Here is a 21051-nt window from a genome sequence, read left to right as displayed (position 1 = left end):
CTCTTTTTTTTTTTTTTTCGTGCCAGGGATCGAACACAGGACCTTGCTCTTGCGAGGCAAGGGCAGCACCACTGAGCTATGTCCCCAGCCCACAGCCATACTTTCTGTCACTAATTTTAGCATATGTATTTCTTGAAATAATCTTTTCATTTAATTTCATTCTTTTTCATTACATTGCCCAGGGAAGGGAAGAAATCATGAGTTACTAAATTACAGTATTCTGCCCTTCAGACAGAATTTAGGATCCAGTGTAGCATTGCCTTTATTTCAGGTCTGAATCAGAGTGAGAGTAGGTCTGACTGCTGCTGCTGGGGTAGGAGGGTGGGAACTCCTGGGAGCACAGCACTGTGAGATTTCTGGTTCCCGGCTCCTGTCTGGGTGCCTGAGGGTCCTCCAGGAAGATCATGGTTGGAGGGGACTTCAGCAAGGGAGCAGGGATGGCACAGGCCTGGGGCTGCTCTGGTCCTAGGGAGGCAAGAGGTCTCTGTCCCTCCATCTGTATCCCAGGATCCTGTGTAGGGCCACTCACGGTTGCTCCTAAACCCTGAAAAGTTCTCAGGGTCTGGAAACATCTTTGTCTTTTGCTTCAAGACCCTCGAGCTATATAATTTTCACCCTGAGAAATTCACATCTCAGAAATTTCCATTCCTCCAGGAGACTCCAGATTTTCTGGTCACTCCATGGTTTAATTAACTGCCCTGGGGGCTTTTTGTCTGTTTTTCAGTGCTGGATTGAACCCAGGGCCTTACACCTGCTAGGCAAGTGCTCTACCACTGAGCTACATCCCCAGCCCCTTTTCTGATTTCTTTTCCCTCTTTAGAAGCTAGATGCTTCTGTTATGTCAGCCAGAGGAGCCACCTCCATTTTTATTCCCGAGTTTTCTCTTGGGGTTCTTTTCACCGAAGCCATAGGCCTGAACCAAGGCTGGCAGAGGATTGCACTTATGCTGCCCTAAAGGGGCCTGGAGAGTCAAGAGGTACCTGACTGCAGAAATGTGTTCGCTCCTCTCCACTTCTGGCAGCTTCAGTCCTGAAATAATTACTGCTGTGGTATTTGCCGAATGGTTTTTCTATTTCCATCACTCCTATATTTATTAGTTAGAACTCTACTATAAGAAAGAGTCTTCCCTTCTTTCAATTTTTCTATTTACTTATTGTTTATTTTCGTAGATATTTTTATTTGTATTTCTTGGATTATAATCCATTGCCCTCCTGTATTTTGTTGCTTGTGTCATCCAGCGTGGGGCTCTGGGGTCCCCTTCACGCTGGCATCTGTGGGTTTTAGAGCACTCCCTCACTTTCTCCCACACCTGTTTCCTTGACAAACCTGGCACCAGCCACTCCTCTAAGGAGCCCCAGCTCTGTCCAGTTTAGAAACCAGGGCCCACGTACCAGGTAGGATCGGTGCTGTCAGGACGTCACTGCTCCTTGGCTTTCTTGGTGGACACAGCTGGTAAACATGTACACAGCTCTATATCTGTATCTCTGTGCCTGGACTGACTGTACACTGTTTGTAATCCGTTACCAGACCCTCTTTCACTCTGCCTTTTCCTTGCCTTGCTTAGTCTGGCTCCTGTTGTTCGCAGCATCTTTACTATTTTACTCTGTCCTGGAACACATGTAAAGTAGTTTGAGAATTGCCAATCCATATTCCTATGAGAAATGCACCTACTAACTACAGAGTATGATATTTGTGTGTAGTTTTTATTTTATACTTAAAATAATAAAAACACTGTTTTCCAAAGTTGTTTGTGTTTATGATACTCTGTTTTTGTTTTGGGTTTTGATTTTGGTGCAAGGGATTGAACTCAGGACCTTGTGCTTGCGAGGCAGGCAGCAGTGTCTTTTGTTGTTTGTTTTTTTTAAGACAGAGTCTTGGGCCAGGGATTTGGCTCAGTGGTTCTGTTGCCTGCTCACAAGCACAAAGACCCGAGTTTAATCCCCAGTACAAAACAAAACAAACAAACAAAAAAACTCATAGGGTCTCCCTGTGTTGTCCAGGCTGATCAAACTCATTATGTAGCCCAGGCTGGCCTTGAATTCTCAGTGATCCTCCTGCCTCAGCCTCCTGAATACTAGGATTACAGGTGTGAGCCACCACATGCAGCTCAGGTTCTAAAAAAGGTTGTAGCCACTCTTGGGCAAACAGTGAGGGAAGGAAAAAGCTTGGAGATGCAGGTCCATATGTTTTCTCCCTGCATCCACTTTAGGAGTAGCTGCAGGCCTGAGTCCCCAACCAGCACAGAGCAAGTGTCACCTGATTACCTCCAGGTCCCTCAGAATACTGGAGTGAAGGTCATTATGTGTATTTTCAGGGCAGCAGCAAGATGACAGCAAAATTAATTTTCGGTTCTTCTGCTTTGGAGATGGGTGGCTCTTTATCAGCAGCTGAGTGCCTCTGAGCTGCACTCTTCCGAGAGAGGATGCAGAAGGAAACAGCTGCTCTGGACATCTGCCCAGTCCATGTGCCCAGCGCTTGTTCATGAGCACTGAGTTGCTCACTTTTAGCCTTTGCAAATTGTGCTTTTACCTACGCTTTAGAATCTGAAAGTGCTTGTGTTTTGTTGGGGTTATCCAATGTTTTTTCAGTTAAGTACCCATCAAATGTTTATTCTAAAAACAATTGCTCCACACTTTTAGGCAGCTGAACAGAAGGGTGCTTAATTCCCCTGCAGCTCCTGCAGCCCTGACGACCCATGCACCTCCCATTGCCCAGGATGTGATGGCCGCAGTGACCTTGCTGGAGAGGGGAGGGCACCACGGGCTCGCCAGGGCCTCCCGCCAAGTGCTGGGCGCGTCTCCAGACAGCTTCTCTGTGACCTTGGGCTTTACCCTCTGTCTTAAACCCTTTTCTCTTTAAGTATTCTGTTAGTTCTCCATCAGCATGACAGAATACTTGAGAGAAAGCACTAAAGTGGGAAATACTTTGGCTCCCAGTTTCAGGGGTCTTAGTCCATGGTCACTTGGGTCTGGGTGAGACGTCATGGCAGAGGGCATGTGGCCGAGCAGAGCTGCACATCCCACAGTGGCCAGAGACAGAGGTGGGGGACATAGTACAGCTGCCCTCCCAGGGCAGCCTCCGGTGACCTGCTTCCTCCAGCTAGGCCCTGCCCCTAAGGTCCAGCCGCCTGCCAATCGCCCTAGACCGAATCCACCAGCGGCTTCATCCATTGGATCCATTGGGGACTTTACGATTCAGTCTCCTCCCAGAGTCCCCACCCCTGAACACTGCTGCACTGGGGACCAACACTTGAGCTTCTGGGGGGACATTTCAGGCCCAAATTATAACAAGCATAATGCCATTAGTTAAGAGATGTCTCAGCTTTGGCAGCCTCTGGCCCTGTCATAATCTGTGTAGCTTTGTACCATAATCTTTTGCCACCTGGGAGCGCCAGCCTCTGAGCCTCCTGCTCCTTCTGCAGTGAACCACTGCTGCCCATCACCTGCCCCTGTGCCCAGCTCTCTCTTGGAGCCTCTACCTGGGCACGGCCACACTGTTTGTGGCAGCATCTTAACATCAGCGCATCCTAAAGCCACGCGTGGCAGGCGGGCTAAGTCATCTGTGTCATTTTGCCAGTGAGGAATATCTTTCAGGTGGGGCCTATGCTGCCTGAAGTCTGTTTGGGCCTGCAGTTTTCCATGCATGGGAAATCATGGCTTTGATAGGATTGTTTCCATCTTCCAGAACCCAGAGATGTGTGCGTGCTGTTCGGATGGGTGTGATTCTAACGTCCCCACTGGTGTTTGAACCTGGATCAGCGTGAGCAGGCCGCTAGGGCCCCACGCTCCCCTTAGAGTGGGTGTGCGTGGGGGAGTCTGGCTGGCACTGGTCCCTCCCATCTTTGGAGGTTTCTCCTGTAGCTCTCTAGAAACTCTGTGAGGTCCCTCTTGAAAACCAGCACTTTCTGGGGACATCTGCTGTCTAGCAGACAAATTGGGTCCAGACTGTGAATCTGTGATGTTGACATTTAAAGCTGATAACCTCGGTCTCTGGGCTTTTGAAATCACCCTTTGGTGAGTGTTGTACAGAAGCCAGGGCAGCACTTCCATGGTGGCTGAGAAGCAGAGGAACTGCGCCAGGCTCCTGAGTATAGCGGCGTCTGTGCAGCTGGCTGGGGATGCGCCTCCCTCTTACTGCGGGTGGGCTGTGTCATCTGCCGTGATTTTATTGAGCTGCTCCTCTGCATGGCATCCAGAACCCTGGGGGATACCTGTCTCCTTCCAGAAAGCTAATGGCTCAGGACCCCCATCTGCCAGGCCCACCCCAGGCTAAGGAGAGAGGCAGCGAGTGCCTGCTGCCCAGGCTGGTGCATGGAAGCCATTGGAGAGGGCACCCTGCTGAGTCAGAGACCTGGTGAGAAGGAAGCTCCCTGATAGGAGGACAGAGGGCACTTCTGGCAGAGTATCATTTGCCCAAGGACAAAAATCGGAAGGCCTGCAGCTGCTGAGGGCCAGCAGAGGTCAGAGGAGCCTCTGTGTGCTTTCCTGAGAAGGTTGGACTTTCTTTGAAAATGGCCAGGAGCCACAGGCAGCTGTTAAACAGAATTATAATACTTGATTAGGTTTCCATGGTAGAAGAATAACCCTTGGGTGGCTGTGTGAGCAGTGAATTGAAGGGGTGAGCTTGTGGTTAGGGAACCTGGCACAGGTCAGGGCACCACGGGCATCCTCAGAGGAACCCAGGCCCGCTGGCCTTGCAGGCTGAGGCATGTGGGACAGAGAACTCTCTTGAGGGCTCGGTGTACAAGGGCTTCTGGTTCACCAATGGTCTTAGGGTTGCAGCTTAGATCTGGGGGTCCCCCAAGGCTGGTGCACTTGGAGGCAGGACTTTGGAGGCAGTCGCTGCTAGCAGGCGGGGTCTGGTGGGAAGAGGTGAGTTACTGGGTGTGACCTGGAGAGGTCGCTCTCTCTTCCCAGCTCCTCCTGCTCGCTGCTTCCCGCTGCCACGAGGCAAGCAGTGCTCCCCTGCCCGCTCCATCCACCATGCTGCTGCTGCCCAGAGCCAGCCGGCCACGCATGGACTAAAACTTCTCAAACTTGAGCCAAAGTAAATCTCTCTGCTCCTTTAAACTGTGAGTGTTGGATATTTTGTCCCAACCACAAGGAAAGTGACCAAGAAACTCAGTGCCGCTAAGTACTCAGTACTCTAAGAGATACAGATATTTTTAATTGGTCTGTATTTCATAGGTACTCTAAGAAGCCCTTAGTCTCAGAGTTAGCTGGGTCAGATAGCAGAGAAGAACATGTAGGCTGTAAAAGACTCATGCCAAGGGCTGGGGATTTAACTCAGTGGCACCGCCCCTGCCTTGCAAGCACAAGGTCCTGAGTTTGATCCCTGGTACTGTAAAAAAGAAGACTCACACCAGAGGTAAGGTGCTGGGATAAGAGACATTTGCTGAACAAGGAATTCAGGAAACTGAATTCCAGTGCTGAGAAGCCAAAAGCCACAGATAATCACAAAAAAGAATGCAGAGAGCAGGGCCAATCGGGAAAGAGATGGGGAGTAGCAGGTGTGACCGAGGTAGACTGCTCAGGGTAGAGTGTGAACCCCAACCATGGGAGAAGGGGAGGGGACCCTTGGGAGCTAGGCCTGAAAGCACACAGCTTCCACTCCATTCCTCTCCTGCGAGAGCATGGATCAGAGCCTCGCTGCTGCCACCTCTGAGCCCAGTTTCTTGTGGTCTACACAGTAAGTTCACTTCTCACAGTCCCGATTAACACTCTTGCGGGTACCAATTCTCTCCTGTGAGTGTGCACGGTGTGTGCAGGGCCTGTCTGCAGGAACACCTCTGCTACGGAGACTGCCACCCAGAGCTCACTCCCAGGCCGTGGGGTGAGAGCGTGATGCCAGTCTGGAAGGCTCAGAGGGTTTTCTGGGGTGACATCAGAATTGAACACTGGGTGACAGGAGGGGCTGCAGTGCACTGAGGGGGACACTTTTATGTCCAGGCTGTCAGTGTGGCAGTGGGGCAGGAGCCTCCTGTCCAGGTGCTCCCAGTCAAGAGTAAGCCCGGGTTAAGCGTTTTTCAAAAAGATTCCTAACTGGGCGTGGTGGCACACACCTGTGATCCCAGCCCTTGAGAGGCTGAGGCAGGAGGATTGCTGTGAGTTCCAGGCCAGCCTGGGCTACATGGTGAGATCCTGTCTGAAAAAACCAACAAAAAAGACCAGTTTGGCTGATGGCTGTTCCACTGGATAGGCCAAGGGAACTAGAAAGTAGAGGTGTGGGGTGGATACACCTTGGGTGATGAGTAGGGACCCCGAGAACCCCAGTGAAGGCTGGACAAATGGCAGCTCCGAGAGGCCGGGCTGGGGAGGCTGCCAGGTTGGGATGGGCTGTGGAGCTGGGCCCAGCTCCAGTGAGAGCAGTGGATGCTGGAGGAGCCCGGCCCCACTAACAACTGTGACCTGCTGGCCAGTGCCTTGCGGCTGGGACTTGCAGCCCCTCCTGCCCCTACTTCTGGTTCATCTGGACCAGTGTGCACAGACAGCCTTCTGTACCCTGGCACCTCCCTGCACAGCCAGCCCTCTCCCATGCAGAGGTGCTGTGACAGGCTGTGCCCTCTGTTTTTTTTTTTTTTCTTGTTGTTTTTTGTTTTTTCAGATAGGGTCTCACTACGTAGTTCAGGCTGGCCTTGAACTCACTATGCTGGTCATGTGCTTATCCTCTCACTGGCCCAGAAGCTCTCGGAAGCCATGCAGCACTCTGTGTGCGCACAGAGAGTCCAGGAGGGCTTCTGAGTCCCCTACACAGTAGAAGGGTTGCTAGGACCAGCTGTGAGGAACTTCCTGTCATGCTTGGCACAGGCAGGCTGCTTGTGGTAGTCTAGCCACGCTGTCCACTCTGCGGCCACTTTCACTGAGGGTGGAGCAATTGAGCATATACTGCAGCTCAAACCCCCAGTAGTTACTGCCTGGTTCTTCACAGAAAAATCTGCCAAACCCTGCCCTATGTGATTCCTGCTCTTATAAGTCTGTTGGCTCTGAACACTGGTGCCGAGAAGACACATGCTGCCCAAGGAATTGCCTTGCTCCTTTCTCCCAAGAGACGAGGCCGTAGTCCCATCCTGTTGCTCTGTGTCTGGCCCTCCTGCAGCTCCTGTGGTCACTTGATGGCCATGTGGCCCTCCGCGCCTGTTCCAGCCACCCCAGTCCCTGGGGTCTTCCACGTGGCACTTTCTCTTTGCCTCTGGTATCCCAAGTGCTGTTGTCCAAGCTCAGGGGAGCAAGGAGGTTCCTGCTGTCCACAGGGCACCCATTTTCCTCCTGTAGAATCCATGTCGCCTCCTTAGTCCTGGTGGAGTATTTGGGGATTCTCCAAATGCTGGACCAGACCATTGACAATTCTTGCATAATTTTTCTTGTTCTGTTACCAAGATGTTATAGTAATAGTTTTGACCTTGTAGCTTATTTTTGTTGTTAATTTTTTTATTATAAAACTTATACTGTCTGTTAATCATTCACTTTTCTAAAAAACACAAATATAAGAACACAACAAACCTCCCTAAAACTAGCACTTGCTGGACAGAAAGATTCCCCAGACAGAGCCTGCAAGTGGTTCCCTCTCTACCTAAAGTCTGAGCCTCCTTATCGCTCTAGGGCTCCATATTCTGTCACCTCTGATGTGAGAGAGAGGAAACTGGCCAGAAGATTCAGGGTCAGGAAGCTCACTACAGCTTTGAGTGCATCTGAGTGCATCCGATGTACATTCCAGACACCTCATCCCAGAAGCGCTGTCAAATACCTACTCCCAGCTGACTGAATTGTCCTTCTTCTCCGAAGTACCTTTGGGGCCAGTTGTGTTCTTTCATTACAGTTTCTTTGTTTTTGTTTTGGTACCTTTGGGGCCAGTTGTGTTCTTTCATTACAGTTTCTTTGTTTTTGTTTTGGTACCAGGGATCGAACTCGGGTCCTTGCGCTTGCAAGGCAGGCGGCGGAACCACTGAGCTAAATTCCCGGCCCTCATTACAGTGTCTGTTTGTCCCTGAGTGCAGACTCCAAAACCCATGCGCAATCCCTCGTCCAAGTATTGAAGTTTGTTTCAGAGCCGCCCTGGGTAGCCCCCGTGCTTCTCCCTTCGTGGTGGATGTCACACGCTCGGACAGCTGGCCAAGGGCAGCTTAGTGCAGAGGACAGCTTTGCTACCGCAGGCCTGCTCCCTGTTCAGGGTGGACACCGCCCCGGTCGGGGTGGGAATCTTGAGATCAGTGGCAGCCTGGCCAGCGGAGTGTAACAATAGTCCGTTTCTTCACCAGTAACTAAATGGAGCTTTCCAAAGGCGTCCGGCCTGGGCTGGCACAGCTGCCTTTTTCTGGCTGCCAGGAACTTATGGGTTGTTAGTTTTGGATCCATCACCTGAGAAAGAATCCTGTCCCTTTCCACTTCCAGCATCCCCAGGTGAACCACTCTCTGCCCCAGACCATCTCACAGTCGGCCCTTATGTCCGCTGTGCCTCAGGACTGGGGCGCCAGCTCGGCATCCAGGCAGCCGAGCGGTGCTGACAGAAGTGGCCGCACGGGGCCGGCTCTTGGGTGGCCCCATGACAGCGCTGAGAGCAGTGAGCTGTAGGTCACCTGCAGGTCACAAGGCCCCCACCAGCCCCAGCGACCTCACTAACAGTCACCCCACAGCCTTCTGGGTTTACCACATCCTGAAGCAGAAAGTGGATAATTTTGTGGCACCACAGGTCTGGACATGATATGTCTTGATTCCTCTTTTTCCCATTGCCTCCTCTCCTTTCAACTCTTCTTCCAAAGGTTGTTCCCATTTTCCCTCTGTCCTCTCTTTTTCCCCTTCCCCTTCTCTTCCAGTCCCACTGAGCTTGTTCTCCCTACTTCCCAAGGCCTACCCTCCATTATGCTCCAGGAAGCTATTTTATGGAACCTCGCTCTTGCTGGTGTACACACTGTTTCCGTCTGCCTTCCTCCACTTCTCCTTGCTGTAGGATGAGGTTAAGGCAGAGGGACAGGCAAGCCCTTGAGGTCCGGGCCTGGTGCTACCGTGGTGTGACCAGACAACTGGCACTGGGGGGCTGAGGTGGACACTGGGGAAGAAAGGCTGGAGTAGCTGACGGTGCACACACCCCTTCCTCTGCTGCAGCTGCCGCCATGCTGAGCTCCGAGCAGGCCCTGAACGAGCTGCTGATGCGCAAGGAGGAGGAGTGGCGCGTGCTGCAGGCCCAGCGCAGCCAGCTGCAGGAGACAGCTCTGCAGGACGCTCAGCGCCAGCTGGAGGAGGCGAGGGGAAAGTGTCGGCGCCTTCAGGAGGACTTCGTCTACAACCTGCAGGTGCTGGAGGAGCGGGACCAGGAGCTGGAGCGCTACGATGCTGTGTTTGCCCGGGCCAGGGCGCAGGAGGAGGCCAGGCAGGCAGAGGTGAGTGAGCTCAAGATAGAGATGGCCAAGCTGAAGCAGGAGCTCGCCAGAGAGGCCAGACGTGTGGAGGAGCTGCAGGAGCAGCTGCGGCTCAGGTCTCAGGAGCATCGCCTGGAGCTGGACCGCCTCCACAGGTGAGACCCTCTGCAGAACGCTGCGACGCCTGGCTGCCTCTTGCCCGACTGCCCAGGCACCAGCCACTCACACTGTGCCCTCACCCTGAGGCCCAGACTCCATGCCAAGGGTGCACGTGCCAGGAGCTGATATGGGGGGGATAAAGAGAGACAAGAGTCAGTGCCGGGGATGTAGCTCAGTGGCACGGTGCCTGGCTCACAGCCTGGCTCACAAGCACAAGCTCCTGAGTTTGATCCCGGGCACTACAAAAACAAAAACACAAACAAAGGGAACAAGCTAATAGGGATTAAGTCCTTTCCCATAACTGGATTCCTTCATTTCTTTGCACTGTCCTCAGCAGATGTTGTGTTGCCTTAGGAGCTGTGATTACAGAGCTTTCCCCACACAGCCAGGAAACATGCAGCCTTCCATACGTTTCCCTGTTCCTAAAGCAAGTCACACCAGCCTCGGGGCTGTGCGACCTATGTCATGTAGCCTGGCCCCCAACAGGCCCTCACATAGCTTTGCCTCCAACAAGCACGATCTCCACGTGCCTTGGCACCTATGACCACAGGACCAAAATCATTCAAGATGTGTAGAGTTTTTTTCATTAATTATAGGTCTATATTACTGTGATACACCGTGCTTCAGTCTATCACTATTTTAGTGTAGAATACATATTAATTTCAAAGCTACATGAGCTGACTAAGGCAAGCTGACAGAAGAGCCCGCAGCCTCATCTGTAGATTGTGTTGGCCAGGCCTCCAGCACCCATGGTCCCCGTCGTTCACATGTGTGTACAGGGTTTCAATAAGTCAGTCTGGAAGAAAGATAAAACAGGCATTGCTTAAAATCCTCCAAGCCTCTGTCTTCCCCTGGCATTTCAGAAGTAGCATGATTTGTTTTAGCACATTCAGAACCAGAGGGTGTCTTTTTTTTTTTTTTTCCTTCCTGGTACCGGGGATTTAACTCAGGACCTTGCAGTTGTGAGGTAGGCAGGGTGCCAGTGAGCTAAATCCCTGGCCCAGTATTATATTTTTTGAAACAGGGTCTCACCATGTAGCCTAGCCTGGGCTTGAACTTGTGAACTTCTCTTGCCTTAGCCCCCTGAGTGCTGGGATTACAGGTGTGCACTACTGTACTTAAACATGGTGATACATACCTATAATCCTAGCACTCTGGGAGGCTGAAGCAGGAGGATCACAAAGGTTTGGGGATGTAGCTCAGTGTAAAGGCCCTGTTCCAACCCCCATTACCACCATCACCAACAACACAAAAGACACTTTTTAGAACCACAGAAGCCAGATGATCACCCAGAAGATGACGGAGTGAGTGGTCCAGGATCAGGGAGATTCCCACACTGCCCAGAGCTTGCTTCTAGTTGTTCGAGTGGTGGGGTATTGAGTTCTGCCCCGCCTGGCTTTCTGTTGTGCACTAGGATTCCTGCTCACAGAGGGGCTTCCTGTAGTGGGCGGGTGCCACTGTCTCTCATGAGAACCCACGGGCATAGCTTCCAGGTCCCTGCAGCAAACGCACTTGTCACAGAGTCACTGCCCTCAGGAGGCCCAGGCATCCGTGGCCCTCAGCAGAGTCTGGCAGGGCAGATGTGTGGTGCTGGCTCAGTCACTGACCCCAGCACTGCCTCCTTCCCCGGGATGGACCAGGGAGAGGCTGGACCATGGGCCTGGAGCCGCGGTCCTGTGCGTCTGCAGCCTGGAAGAGCCACAGATGTGTGCAGTGGGCATGGGCTTTCTCCCTCACAGATGCTTGGAGTTTGAGGTGTCCTGTGACAGTGCTTTACATTTTTTTAAAAGTGCTTCAGAGTATCTTGTGACGCATCTCCTCACATCCTTTGCTGTTCTTTTTTTCCACATCTCCACATCCCTTTCGGCTTTTTTTTTTTGGTACTCGGGATTGAACTCCGGTCCTTGTCAGCTATTTTTAAACACTCTTTTAGCCCCACACTCTTTTTCCATCCTGGACTCCAGTGGCGTGAGTGTTACATCTTTGTTATTACCCCACATGTCCCTGGGACTCTATTCATTTTTCTAAAAATATATTTTCTCTGTGTTGTACAGATCGGCTAGTTTCTGTAGTCTGTCTCACCAATTCCGTCTTCTTTCATATTTGTCCTGCCAATGTGCCCATGCAGTGAGTCTTTTCTTTTGGTTATTATACTTTCCAGTGTTCGGATTTCCACTTGAGCTGGGTGCAGTGGCACACACCGATAACTTCAGCTCCTCAGGAGGCTGAGCAGGGGGATCACAAGTTTAAGGCCAAACAAGTTTAAGGCCAACAAAGCAAGACCTCTTCTCAAAATAAAAACTTTTAAAAAGGGCCGGGTATGGCCCAGTGGTAGTGCCCTTTGATTATTTGATCCCCGGTAAAAAGAAGAAGAAGAAAAGCAACTCAGACGTGCTTGGGGTGCAGCTTGGTGGTGGAGCGCTGGCTGGGCATGCCTGGGACTGTGGGTTCAGTCCCCAGTACTGAAAAAAAATTCTGTTTGATTCGTTGCTCTACCTTCTTTTTCTTTGCTGAGATTTTGTATTTTTCTATTTGTTTTTCTAAACTGCTTGCTCACATCTGTGTTGTCCTGGCATTGGCCTCTGTTGATCAGCTTTTCCTGGTTCTTGGTAGCCAGGCCCGTCAGGTTTTGGTTTGTCTGCACCCCGCTCAGGTATAGTAGGCAGGTCCTGGCGGAGGTCCTGCTCCCTCTGGGCCCGGCTGCCACCACTGCTGCAAAAGCAGAGCACCGCCTCCCCACCTAGGGCCCTGGCCAGTGTGTCCGTTTGGTGATTGTTCTGTGTGGCTTTATTAGTACGGTGTCTTATCACCACAGCGACAAGAACGGCGAGATCGACCACCAGCGGGAGCAGTACGAGAACCTGAAGTGGAGGCTGGAGAGAAAGCTCAAGGAAGTCGATGGCGAACTTGCCCTCCAGAGACAGGTAGCGCGTCTGGACCTGGCCCCTGCTCCCCCTCTCCCTGCAGCTGTCTGCTCTCAGTGATGAGGCCATGTCACGCAGGCCACCTGTAAACCAGGAGCACCCCCTTCCCCTGTCAGCAGCGTGGCCAGGCCAAGCATGGTGCAGGCTGGGAGGGAGAAGGCAGTGAGCAGCGGTGAGGCCAAAGGCATTTGGGTCCCTCCTTCCTGCCTCTTGCTTGTGCTGGCAGGGCCTCACTGTACACGCCAGACTTTACGGCTCAGTGGGTGGGTTGGACCACACAGTTCATGCCAGGCAGCCCGGTCACCTGGTGCCTTGTTGGCTAACGGTCCAGTAGCAGCCAGGAGAGTAGTCGTAGGTGGCCGTGTCAGGCCTGCACTATGTTCTCCTGTAGATGCTGACTGCCTCAATGCCCCAGGTGCCTTCGGGTCTGCTGCACCGTGGCTGAGCGGCAGAGAAGCCAAATTCTGGGCCCACTGGAAACACGAGGCTTTTCATATCACCCAAGTGAATGGCTAGAGTAAACTCTGAAGAGGCTGGGTAGGCACTGTGCCTTTTCTCAGGTGGGGCCAGATGCAACTTACCCTCCGCAGTCTGAGGGACAGCTCACCATGACCTGCGCCGGGCCCCACGATTTCATCAGATGTTTTCCTCATCTGTTCACGTGCAAATGTCCCCCATCAATCTAGAGCAGCTGCTGCCTCTTGCTCACTGAATCCAGGCAGTGTGACGACAGTGTGATAGCTTCGTGTAGAAGGTCAAGGTGATTGGGGCCCTTGTGCATGGCTCTGTGACACGGCGCTGGAGAGCTTACCCCCCAGTGGGGCAGGGAGGGTCGGACTGTTGGGGACAGGGCGGAGGAGAGAGGCATTTGCCAGCAGTGGCCATATTCAAGAGGGTCCATTCACTTACCCAGACAGTGAGACCGCGTCTGGCGTGGCAGCTGCAGTGGGAGCTGCCGCTGGTTCAGCTTTTGTTTGCCCACCGTCCTCACAGGCCAAACGGGAGAGTTCAGTGGGCCAGGGCAGGCACCACCAGCTTCATCTTTCAAGTCTTTGACAGTGGCCCAGATCTTTGCAGCCCCTCCCGGGAAGCCACACTGCTTTTTGATTTGCTCTTTCCCAGATAGAGAGTTCTGGTGGCCTCCACTTGGACTTTCACACCACGGTGGCCCTCACTCCGCAGGCCAGGGCACTAGTGCAGGACTCTGCTCGCTGCTAGGGTGTCTCTTCCAGTGTGTATCCGGGAACCCACCAGACCACTGTGAGACAGACCTGAGATAAACCCCTCGAGTCACCTAGTGTCCCTAAGTCCCTTCTCCAAGTAGAGCGGCAGCGGTGTTTCCAGGCACCTGGAATCAACATCAGCTTAGAGCCAGGGTCCAGAAGGCCCCAAGAGGTCTGATGATTTTCTTCTCCCAGTGCACAGTGAGCCTGTTAAAAGGCCGAAGTCCCTTGGAACAGGGTGGGAGAACAGGTAGCAGTGTGACTTGTTAGGGTGGCAGGCTGCCTCCTAGGGGTCCCGCCTCTTCAGCCCAGGGCTTGTGGGTCTCAGACTGGCTCAGGTCTGGGGACTGACTGAGGAGCCGAGCCTGTTCTTAGGATTCAAGGTAGACTTTCATTCACTTGCCCTGCAAGTTTTCTGCTTGTTACAGTGTGGCTCTAAAATGCCGCCCTAAGGCCAGCTGATACAGCACTCAAGAGGCTGAGGCAGGAGGATCACTGGGAGTTCAAGGCCAGCCTGGACTACACAGTGAGATCCTGTCTCAAAAACAAAACAAAAGGGCCAGGGATTTAGCTCAGTGGTTCCACTGCCTGCCTTGCAAGCACAAGGTCCTGAGTTTGATATCAGGTATCAAAATAATAATGATAATAATAATAATAATAATAATAATAAAAAGAACCCTCAGGCCAGCTGGTAGGCTTTGAGAAAGTGGTTGGATCTCGAGGGTGTTAAGTCATCGTGGATGAATCCATTACAAGTGGATCAGTGAATGGGCTATTGGGAGGTGGGGCCCAGTTGAAGGGAATGAGGCTTGGGAGCATGGCTTCATCCTCTCTGACTCTCTCGTTTGCCCTGCGTCCTGGCTGCCCCAAGGGGAGTGGTTTTCCTCTGCTGTATTTGTGTCTCACTGCAGGCCTAAAAGCTGTGGAGCAGGCCAACCTTAGATGGAAACCTGAAACCATGGGCCAGTCAGTCTTTCCTCTTTAGATTGTTTTTCTCAGGTATTTGGTTGGTCACAGCAAAGAAAACCTAATACCTATCCAGTCAGACTTCAGGGTTTCTGTCTCACTTCTGGAGTCCATGGTCAGCCGTTCTGATTTCGGGTTTGCTGGCATGCCCTCACCGTTGGTGGATGAGTGCTGCCATTTGTCCCCTGCAGCCCCAGACCCAGGGCTCTCGGGGCTCTGAGGGTTCAGTCCCTGGGATGTGGTCCCCCTGTTAGGCCTGCTCTAGAGAGATGGGCAGTCGAGGAACTTCTCAGGGTTGCTGGGGCTCCCTCACTAATCTGTCCCTCGGAGTATTGGTGAAAGTTGTCTTCTGGGTCCCTCGCAGTGGGCGTCTGCAGTCACCATCTCTCTAGGCCAGGAGCCCTTGCTGCGGGGGCTGCACCAGGATAAAGGGTGCTCGCTCCCTGTGTGCCCTCGAGCATGCACACGGTGGCCAGCAGGCGGCGCCCTTCCGAACTGCCAGCCCTGGGAATTTGCACAACCTCTGCTTCAGTTGTTCCCCTGACCCAGCATTATGTTCCTGCCCCTCACGCCTGTCCCCACATGTATTCCCCCGATATCTGCTTGTCTTGGCAAACTCAGGTAGTTCTTTTGGGGAGTGGGTCACTTTGCCCCACTGTTAGGATCTTCTGGGACTCCAGCCTAGTAGTTGGTCTGGAAGCAGAGGGCAGGGGCGGCAATGCCTCAGGGAGACGATTCCTTGTCCCTCGGGCTGGGGAGCCCAGGCCAGCAGGAGAGGGAAGGCCAACGCCACGGGCAGTGGGGGACACTGGCAAAGATGGCTAGTAAGCATGTAGGGTAGTGTGGTGAGCCTGTGGCCCGCGTATTGTTTTTCTAATCCGTAACCTCAGTATTCAGGTTTAATTGCAGTGTTGGCACTTTGCGATAGATAAGTGGGTTTGGGCGTTGCAGTCTGAGCTCTCCTCTCTAAAAAGGTTCGCCCTCTCTCATAGCCGGATTGCGCTCACCAGACTCCTCTTTCAGTTCTGCCTTTCCACAGCCAGATGTGTCTTTTCTCTTGTGCTTTCTGCGGTGTGTGTTCTGAGGCTCCCCCGTGCTCAGCTGCAGGTGTACAACTTGCCCTCCCATCACTGAGTGCTGCACTGTGGGTCCCTCTAGCCAGGGCCTGGACAGTGCTCATGGGGTGGGGCTGCGGTGGCCGCGGCTTGAGGCTCTCTCCGAGCCTCCCTTTAAGTCACTGAGCCTGGCAGAGTGGGTGAGCCTGCAGGGCTCCACTAGGGAGGCTTGCTGGCTGGGAGCCCGCAGTATTCGGTCCTCAGCCTGGACACAGAGGGACGAGCAGACAGGGCCATGCTGTCCTGGGTCCTTCCTGTTGCTCTAACAGCACACCTGACACCAGCTGGCATATAAACCAGGTTGGTTCGGTTCACGATCCTGGTGGCAGTAAGGACCCCGACTGGTCCCGCTGTCTGGAGGGAAGACGGGGAGCAAGTGCAAGGGGCTGGTTGTGAGCCTGGTGTAGCGGGCCGGGCCGAGCTGGGCTTGCAGGCCCTAACCATCTCCTGGAGTCCGCTCTGGACCAGGACCGCCGGCGCCTTCACCACCACTCACGGGGACTGTTGGGCCACAGGTGCTGCCAGCTCCCAGCTTCCAGTGACTCCTGCTGCTGCTGTCATTGACCCCCAGCCTCTCCACCAGTGTGCGTGGCAGTCTCTTGCTGGCCACTATACCCTGCCCTGATTTACTGACACCTTGCGGGTTCTTTGCTGAGCCCTGCTGTCTTCCCTTCACTGTGAGCCTTTTCTGTTCCAGGAGCTGCTGCTGGAGTTTGAATCCAAGATGCAGAAGAGGGAGCACGAGTTCCGCCTGCAGGCTGACAGCATGAGCAGCACAGTCTTAGCCCATGAGCTCAAGGTAGCAGGCACCTCCCACCTCAGCCTTTGAGCAGTGAGGAGACTTCTGAGCTGGGAATTAGATGGCTCCCACCAGGGCCTCAGCTGGAGGGCTGGTGCTGGGCGACTCTGTGAGGTGTAAGGAGGCACCTGCTGCAGGGCCAGCTCAGAACTGCTCTCCAGTCAGAGGAGCCCTGATGCCCGGCCCCAGGTCAGGCTGTCCAGGCCTCAAGGGAGTGCCCTCCACCTGTGGCAAAGTCCTGCCCCTTCAGACTGCCCGCAAGAGCCTCAAAGCAGGCAAACGAGAGGCATCTACCCACTCTGTGATGGAGGCCACCCAGGCTGTGGAGGTCCAGGGCCTCCCCGATGGGACACTGGCCCACATTCTGCCAGGGCGTGAGGAACTTGCGCTGCACACTGGAGGCCTCAGGGCAGAGACTGGCCTTCGAGGGGCTGCAGAGGGGCAGGGTGACACCTGGTCACTTCGGGGCCACGCCTCTGTGGTTAGCACAGGGCCCACTGTGAGCCTCCCAGCCTCCCCACGGCAGTCCGCTGCATCTGGCCACACTCTTGTCCCTGCTCTGATGGTGGGAGCCGTGTGAGAATAGTATTCCAACAAGATCCCAATAATGACTGTAACTGCACTGTGTACCTAAAATGCACCAGTAAACTCAGTGAGGGAAAAAATAAATTTTAATTCAAAAAAAAGAAAAGAAAAGAAAATAGTATTCCAGTTCGTGTTGGGAGAGGAGTGGAATCCTGAGGCCCGTGTGAGAGGCGCATGGGTACTGTGGGGCCCCTTGGGGGACGGGACGGGATCCAAGTGTGGCCTCGGCCTTGCTAAGTTTGCACTGGGATGGATGTGAGCATGTTTTCACTGCTTCCTGCTCCTTGAGCATTCATTTGTTTCCTCTCTCCTAGTCCTGGAGAAACGGCCATGTTTACCCTGACATCTCACTTTGTTCCAGTGATATCCTCTTCTGAGTTTTGCATGTTTCGCTGACGTACAGTCCCAGCAGGCCATTCTGGGTTTGAAGACAAGGCCAGGGTGTTGGGAAGTCTGAGTCCTCAGGCTGTGGCTGTCAGCCACTGTACCTCAGGCCTCTGTCCCTGCTCCCACTGAGCCACCAAAACCTTTCTCAGGTTAAACTACTGAGCAAAGAGCTGGAGGCGCTAAAGGCGGCCGGAGCGCAGACGGCAGAGTGTTTGCAGAGAGCGGAGACAGCAAACGCCGAGTTAGAACAGAAGCTGCAGGGCTGCGCTTGGGAGCTCCGGGACCTGGAAGCCGTGAAGGATGCGCGGTGTGTGGGTGTGTGGGGTCCCCGGCCCGCTGGTCCGTGCGGTGGCTCGTGCATACCGGCTATTTATTGCTTATCCACTCTTCCACTGGTTCTGTCTGTATAGGATAAAGGACCTAGAGGACACGCTTCACTCTGCACAGCTGGCCAGGAAGAAAGAAGAGGAGACATTCAACAGGAAGTGGGTGTCGCGGGACGGAGCTGCGGGCCACATGCAGGTTCCCCGGGGCAGAGGCCGTGGCAGGGGTCAGGCCTGGGTCTGCATTGGTGCTGTGCTCTGGGCTTCCTCGGTGATGTTTAGGCTTTCAGTATTTTAAAAACTTAAAACTTTAAGGATTTGAGCACAGTCTCCCCGACTCATAACTCCAGCTACTCCAGAGGCTGAGGCAGGAGAGTCACAAGTTCAAGGCCAGTCAGGCAACATAGTGAGACGCTGTCTCAAAATAACCTACTAGGGGCTGGGGATTTAGCTCAGTGGTTCTGCCATCTGCCTCCCATTCGCAAGGTCCTGAGTTTGATCCCTAGTGCCAAAAATAAATAGGTTTGGGGTAGCTCAGTGGCAGAGCGCACACCTAGCAGGTGTGAGGTCCTAGGTTTCACCCCGGCTCGGTAAGGGCAGCCCAACAATGTAAAGCCTAGGGGTGTGGCTTAATGGCAGAGGTGTATGTAGCATGCAGTGCCCTGGATGTGGTCCCCAGCACTAAAGGAAAAAAGTTTTAAACTTTAAAAATCTCAGTTAAAAGTTTTGTTTGTTTATTTATTTATTTTGGTACTGGGGATCAAATGCAGTAAACAGGCAGCTGCACCACTGAGTTAAATCCCTGGCTCACCTTTTATATTTTGTTTTTAACTTTTCACTTTTTTTTTTTTTTTTTTTTTTTTTTTTTTTTGGTACCAGGGATCAAACTCGGGACCTTGCGCTTTCGAGGCAGGCTGGGGAACCACTGAGCTAAATCCCCAGCCCAACTTTTCACTTATTTTTAAAACCATCATAGCAAAATACAGTTTTGTCCTCGCGGATCTAAAATCCTGTGTCCTGGGGAGCCTTGGGTTCCTGGGGACTCAGCTCTGTAGCCGGCGGTGCTCGGTGTGCCCACTGTGGCAGGAAGGAGCCCCTGCCCACAGGTTGAGAGAGGCAGGAGAGGCAGGGTGGCCAGGCCTTCGGGAAGGGCCCAGCTGCGAGTGGCCTCGGGGAGGAGGAGCCCGGGCTGCAGGGAGGGTGCGCAGAGGAGCTGGAGAAGCCTGTTTCAGCTGCCACCACAAGAGCCATTTCCCTTTTCTCCTCTGAAGATGTAGTTTAGTGACTGACAATGAGAACCTCGTAGGATGTTTGTGACTTTGCTGTGCTCCGAGAGTGAAGGATGGGGGTGGCCCCCAGCTGACTTTTCTCATATTTTCTGCGTTTTTGTTGCCATGATATCTGTGTGATACCTACAAACTGAGGAGAACTTTGAAGAAGCTGCTCGCCACTCTGGCTTGTCATCTGAGCAGCTGAGGTTTTTGGTTGTTTTTGTTTTTGGTTTTTGAGGTAGGCTCTCACTGTTATGTAGCCCAGGCTGGCCTCGAACTCCAAGTGATCCTCCTGCCTCTGCCTCCCGAGCACTGGGACTACGGGCGTGCACCACTGCTCCCAGCCTGCCTCCTGTGCCGTAGTGGTGGTAGCGAGATGAGGGCACTGAGGCAGAGGGGTGCGGGCAGAGCACAGTGGGCAGGACAGGCCAGTGACACTGTCCCCTGTGCGTGTTTGAAAGCTACATGGAGTCTTTTCAAATCAGAAGCAGGAACCAGCGGAAAAGAGTGTGAGTCCTTGCACTGGAGAATCAGGCAGTCCAGTCCCTGTTCCCGGTGCCGTGACACTGTCTAAACACACAGTGACTTCACACCCCACCGCAACTCAGAACGCCTGAGACCACTGCCTTGAGCCATGCGCATTCTTCCTTGAACTCCCTGTTCCCATTCTATGTCCCACAGGATTTCGCCTGAGCTGTTTTCATTTTATTGCTTTATGTTGTGTTATTTATTTTATGATACAGTCTCACTAAGTTGATCCTCCTACCCCAGCCTCCCAGTAGCTGGAATTACAGGCACAGTTGTCATACCTGGACTAAGCACGTTACGGTTTTTATGCTTGAAATCCACCACCCACAGCAACTACATGCAGTCATATAAACTAAAAACATAACACTTGCTGGAGTCAAAAGGTGCTGTTGAGGAAGGTTTCTAAAGTAAGATAATTATCAGTCCAGAATCTACAAAACAGTATGGAAGAACTAAGATTCATAATTATTCAGTAGAATGCATCGTATGAGATATGTTTGGCCCCCACACCACACGCACAGCGAGGCCCAGGTGCCCTCAGGGCCCGACCCACTCAGCCCGGGGTGGGCCCTGAGTCTCCCCCTGCACGCTGGGGATGCGTGAGCTCCCAGCCTGGCGTCCACCTGCTACGCCAAGGGGGCAGCAGTGCCCTGGTCAGAGTTGGGGCTGCGTTCCCGCCGCTGCACAGGTGTCTCTTGCCCCTGTGGCCCCTCCCCAGCTCCTGTGTGGCCGCGTGTGGGAAGGGCGGGAACCTTAGGCCGCCCTGCAGAGGGGCCCCTGTGGCCAAACCAAGTGCAGCTCCTCCTTGTCAAGTGCCATGGTCAGAAGCTCCCAGCCAGAGGCTGGTGGAGTCGGCTTCACTGTAGGGAGCACGCTCACCAAGGCACCTGGGGAGTGAGGGCCACGGTCCCTGGGCAGCAGGAGCCGTCAGAGTGCGCGGTGTCCTCTCCTGGGCTTGTTTGTCGCGTCTAAGATCGCGAAAACCCTGACTCTTGGAACTGCTTTGCCAGATGAAGGATGAGAAGCGGGCAAACCGAGATCATTGAGTCCCAGGTATTCGGTGGTTGGCGCACAGGACAGAGCTCGTGCCTTGGACGTGGTGGGCACGAGGGGGAGCGTGCACGGGCGTCAGGACTGTGTCGGCGTCTGTCCCTGTTGTGTCTGCGGGCCTTCGGCTTCCCGGAGTCTGCTGTCGTGGTGGAGCGGACAGTGACAGCGCGGCTGAAAGGCCCTGGGTGAGCCGCCCTGTGTCCCTCCCTCCCGGTGTTTCAGACACGAGGAGCTTGACCGTCTGGCCAGGGAGAGAGACGCAGCGCTGGTGGCGGTGAAGGGCGCCCACGTGGAGCAGCTTCGGGCGTCAGAGGCCAGGCTGCAGGAGCTGCGGGCCCACTGCGAGAGCCTTGGCGGGCAGCTGCGCAG

At 53.6% G+C, this 21051-nt stretch overlaps 1 protein-coding gene across 1 annotated transcript in view; it reads left to right on the top strand.

The window, feature by feature from the left end:
- Positions 1–21051, top strand: part of Ccdc57 (coiled-coil domain containing 57) — an 83554-nt gene that overhangs the window by 955 nt on the left and 61548 nt on the right. The window contains exons 2-7 of the mRNA XM_033767435.1: positions 9099–9507; positions 12327–12435; positions 16437–16538; positions 17660–17817; positions 17921–17995; positions 20905–21047. Of these exons, the coding sequence (XP_033623326.1) occupies positions 9107–9507; positions 12327–12435; positions 16437–16538; positions 17660–17817; positions 17921–17995; positions 20905–21047 (988 nt within the window). The 5' untranslated portion in view covers positions 9099–9106. The remainder of the gene's footprint in view (positions 1–9098; positions 9508–12326; positions 12436–16436; positions 16539–17659; positions 17818–17920; positions 17996–20904; positions 21048–21051) is intronic.

The sequence above is a fragment of the Fukomys damarensis genome, unplaced genomic scaffold, assembly GCF_012274545.1.
Source record: "Fukomys damarensis isolate Sample0158 unplaced genomic scaffold, DMR_v1.0_HiC HiC_scaffold_23, whole genome shotgun sequence".
NCBI lineage: Eukaryota > Metazoa > Chordata > Mammalia > Rodentia > Bathyergidae > Fukomys > Fukomys damarensis.
This window is presented reverse-complemented; position numbering and strand designations above follow the sequence as displayed.